Raw genomic sequence first — 5,000 nt, 5'->3', positions numbered from 1 at the left:
AAAGTGGCTCCTCAGCTGAGAGGGGAACTTTGTAAAGTGTGAAATCTTTTTCATTTCTTAAATATACAAGGTATATATCTGTATTTTTAAATACCCAACACTGCAACATTTGTTTTAACAAATTACATGACTTTCCTTATCGTCTACTCTGAGGAAACTATGTGTATTAGCAGATAAGATTTTTCAACTTACACTCTTAATGGAAGCTATTTTTAACCATAATGAATGTTTATTTGTTCTCTTTATAACAAGGTGGTGGAGGACCAGTGACTCAGCGACCCGTGATTGACATATCCGAACCGTCCCCACCCTTAGGTAAGTCTGTACCTGGCTCAAGGTAAAATGGTTTCCTGAAAAAAAAGTAGAATTCAATAATTGATATATTCTTATATTACACCGATGAAATGCATTAAATAATATTGGTTTGATAGATGTATAGATTTAAAGTTTATATCAGCCAAGGGTTAATAAATTGTAATTCAACAATCCTGTTTTTGTTTGAACACGTCAGTCATTCCAATTATATCTGTGTTCAACAAATAAGTTGAATATCTATCGATTAGCTAATTTCCATTTCAATGTTGTGTATCATTCATCGATTACCTTATTCTTATTTCAATATGATGTATCATTCATCGATCAGCTTATTCTTATCTCAATATTATGTATCATTCATCGATTAGCTTATTCTTATTTCAACATTATGTCGTTCATCGATTAGCTTATTCCTATTTCAACATTATGTATCATTCATTGACTAGCTTATTCTTATTTTAATATCATGCATCATTTATCGATTAGCTTATTCTTATTTCAATATGATGTATCATTCATCGATTAGCTTATTCTTATTTCAACATTATGTATCATTCATCGATTAGCTTATTCTTATTTCAACATTATGTCGTTCATCGATTAGCTTATTCCTATTTCAACATTATGTATCATTCATTGACTAGCTTATTCTTATTTTAATATCATGCATCATTTATTGATTAGCTTATTCTTATTTCAATATGATGTATCATTCATCGATTAGCTTATTCTTATTTCAACATTATGTATCATTCATCGATTAGCTTATTCTTATTTCAACATTATGTATCATTCATCGATTAGCTTATTCTTATTTCAATATAATGCATCATTCCAGAATGCGGTGTATCTACGCCTCTGATTGGAGACGTGAGGATCCAGGCATCCAGAGATGAGGCAATCTCGCGTATAAGTAACGCTCAAGCTTCCAGGCTGGATGGACCTTTTTTTAACCAACCTTCAGTTGTTGGAGGGATCCCGTCATTCCGCAATTCTTGGCCATGGATGGTATGTTATCTGAAATAAGTAAAGATTTTTTTATTATTTTATTTTAATATTTTTATGGCTAAAACATTTGATATCTCTAATTCAGAGCCTTGTTTCATTGTAAGGATAATTTTGTTCAATTATTCGTTCATGGAACAGCTTATCAGAGCTACATAGCTACATAGCTTATCAGGAGCACAATACAGTAAAAACTATTGTTCAATTCCTCTTACATACCATTGTCTTATGCCAATGTAATTATGAAAATTTACAAGGAAAATGGAAACGTCTTACTAAAAAATTGTCTCGTTAAATTTCAAGTTTGGAAACCTAAAGATTTTAAATTCCCGTCAAATTTTCAAAAGTATTTTTTTGTTCACAATGACTTATGCATTCACTGTTAGCATTTGTATTTATATTCATGTCAAGTTACAGATCAGGTTGGAAATAGCCTCTGTACCATGGTCTTCCACTGTCTTGGGTTAGAGCTCTCTTGCTTGAGGGTACACTTGGGCAAACTTTTCTGTCTTATTTCTCTTCCTCTGGGTATTTCAAGTTTTTTTATAGTTTTTTTATATGAAAGATCTATCTTAATGTTATTACTGTTCTTAAAACGTTTTATATTTTTCATTACTTCACTTATAGCTTATTTATTTCCTTTCCTCACTGGGCTATTTTTCCCTGTTGGAGCCCTAGGGCTTATAGTGTCCTGCTTTTCCAACTAGGGTTGTAGCTTAGCTAGTAATAATAATAAAAAAGTTGACAACCTTCAGGATTCACAACACAGTCTTCTATACCCAACCCTTATACCTATTTAGAAAATAACCATAATGAACATATATTAAGATCAGTATTACTTTGCTGTGAAAAAAATGTACATACAAAGAGCAGTAGAAGCCACATTAAAAAGAGATACAGTTGGTTACCAAATAGTTTTGCTCACTGATAACATTTTGAATCTATGCAATAATTGGATGAATGCACAGTTGGCACCCAGAGAACAACCCAAGTATGGCAGTGTCTTTAAGGACCTTAAAAATCTGTACCTGTTACTACCTTAAACTAATTTTGTCTGCCAGGGAAATACTAATTTCTTCAGGGACCCATCAACTAAGGACTATTTCCGGTCTAGATTTAGGCTACCACTGCCAAAAAACCATAATTTTTTTTTTAATAGAAAACCCATTAATAAGAAAAAAAATAATTTGCCTGATGAAAAGCAAAAGAATTCTCACTTTTCATTGGATATTCTGGAGTACGATCGAAGCCCGAGTTATTGTCAAATACAAGACCTAATTTAGGCTTATTCTTTGCCGTAGTTTTACAAAATATTCAGATAACACTGATAAATATCCAGTCTCTGAATTTTATAAGTCAATGTGGGTGACTCGGTTTCTCCTTCCCGAAACTAAAGCAGTTATTCATAACGATGTTGTAAATCTTATTGGCCATTTGGATCAATGTTTCTCGTGATTTGATGATCAGTTATTGAGCTTATTTTACTTATTAATGTTGTTGATTGTTTATTTATGGCCCATGTTATTTCAGAGAGAATTAAAACAAATAGTTTTACTTACCTTGGAGACATTTTGTCCGTAATTAATTTATCTTTTACAGCACTTACTGACGCTGTTCCATTCATTATTTGATTTTAGAATGACATCTGTTATTTGATGCAATGATTGATGTCTTATTATTATTATTATTATTATTATTATTATTATTATTATTATTATTATTATTATTATTATTATTATGTATATATATATATAAATATTTATATATACATATATATATGCATATATATATATATATATAATTGCGTGGAGAGAGAGAGAGAGAGAGAGAGAGAGAGAGAGAGAGAGAGAGAGAGAGAGAGAGAGAGAGAGAGAGAGAGAGAGAGAGAGAGATATACACATGTTGATGTTCAAACTAACCTTTTTTTTTACGATTGTTCCTGAACAATTTTATTGACATTACTGGGAAATTGTTTGTTTTTTGTTCCAGGCTTTACTTGGTTTGGAAGAAGCTTCTGGTACCAAGACATGGCTCTGCGCTGGTTCTTTGATCAACAGCCAGTGGGTCCTGACAGCTGCTCACTGCTTTAATGATTTGTGAGTATATTTTGGCAGTTGTGTTATGTTAAATGAGATCTTTCTCAAAATTATAACTTATTGCATTACCCAAACGTCTAAGTCATTTGAGTGTTATAATCTGTTGAAAACATAATTCTAACTTATAGCATTATCCAAACTGACGTAGTTCTTGGGTCATATAAGCCATAAGAGCGTCATAATCTTTTAAAAACCTAAAAGTCAGTCTTTCTTCAAGAAATTATCTTACAAATCCACATGCTAACTATGATGAATTTGAATACACAAGGAGATTATAATCTTGTATAAACCTTGAATGATAGAAAATTGAAGAACTATCTAAGAGTCTAATATTATTCCATATGCAGAACGAATAGTTTATATAATTAGAAAACCAGGAACATTAACGTAATTTCTTAACAAGTCTTTTTTTTTTTTATCAGAATTTTTACTTGCTCGGTAAATTTACAATTGCTTAAGCATTGGGAGTCTCAATGCACGCTTCATAAAGCACAGAACAAGCACATCATAAAAATCTCATGGACTAAAATTCGAACTTCGCTGTGTCCATGTGAAGTGAAAAGCATTCTATAATATTTGTAACTCGTAATTTGTGTATGAAAATATATCGGAGATCATATCCTTAAAAGGTACTTACTTCCAATTGAATATTAAAGCCAGAAATTAATTAATAGGAAAATGTAATGTCATTGGAATCAAAACTGTTCCATTTGAATGGATCGGACGTCTTCGAATGTTTGTATATATATATATATATATATATATATATATATATATATATATATATATATATATATATATATATATATATATATATATATACAGTATATATATATATATTTATAAATATGTATATATATATATATATTATATATATATTATATATATACATATATATATGTATATATATATGTATATATATATATATATATATATATATATATATATATATATATATATATATATATATAAATATATATATATAATATATATATACATATATATATGTATATATATATATATATATATATATATATATATATATATATATATATATATATATATATATAGCTTTAATGAGATTACGTACTTTTAGTTCTAGCAAGCTATTGCTCTTTACCTTTTCACTTTTGGTGTTTCTTTATGAGGTAGAACTCATTTAAAATTTCAGGTGTTATAATTGATTGCAAATTTATTCTTTTGGTACATATCCAGTCTGTTTGCTTCAATTGGACCAAACTTTACGATACTGTTGAAGTCTTTTTAAGTATTTTGGTGACCTGGCTATCCTTAGGAAATTATGTCATTCTCTTATCCTGTCCTGTTTTACACGTTCTGCTCCTATCTAATCTTCAGCAGCGAACTCTCACTATGTATTGTTTGATAAAATCTCTAGATGATTAGATTACTTATCCTTGATCTGGATATTAATCTAATACACTATCATTCAGTTATTTTATTATGCTTGCTATTTAAGATAACTTTATTCTAATCATTTGTTCTTGCTGTGATTAAAATGTGGAATTATCTTTCAAAGTCATATCAGTGTCTCGCTGGGACTTTGGAAATTCAAACTTGGTTCGA

The 5,000-nt window shown here is 29.6% G+C and overlaps 1 protein-coding gene across 1 annotated transcript in view; it reads left to right on the top strand.

Moving 5' to 3' along the window:
• Window positions 1-5,000, top strand: part of LOC137623058 (venom protease-like) — a 13,944-nt gene that overhangs the window by 4,849 nt on the left and 4,095 nt on the right. Inside the window, exons 3-5 of the mRNA XM_068353695.1 lie at window positions 253-315; window positions 1,154-1,323; window positions 3,310-3,416. Coding sequence (XP_068209796.1) covers window positions 253-315; window positions 1,154-1,323; window positions 3,310-3,416 — 340 coding nt within the window. The remainder of the gene's footprint in view (window positions 1-252; window positions 316-1,153; window positions 1,324-3,309; window positions 3,417-5,000) is intronic.

Source organism: Palaemon carinicauda, chromosome 30, assembly GCF_036898095.1.
Source record: "Palaemon carinicauda isolate YSFRI2023 chromosome 30, ASM3689809v2, whole genome shotgun sequence".
Taxonomy (NCBI): domain Eukaryota; kingdom Metazoa; phylum Arthropoda; class Malacostraca; order Decapoda; family Palaemonidae; genus Palaemon; species Palaemon carinicauda.
Note: the sequence above shows the minus strand (reverse complement) of the source record. Positions and strands in the feature narration are given on the sequence as shown.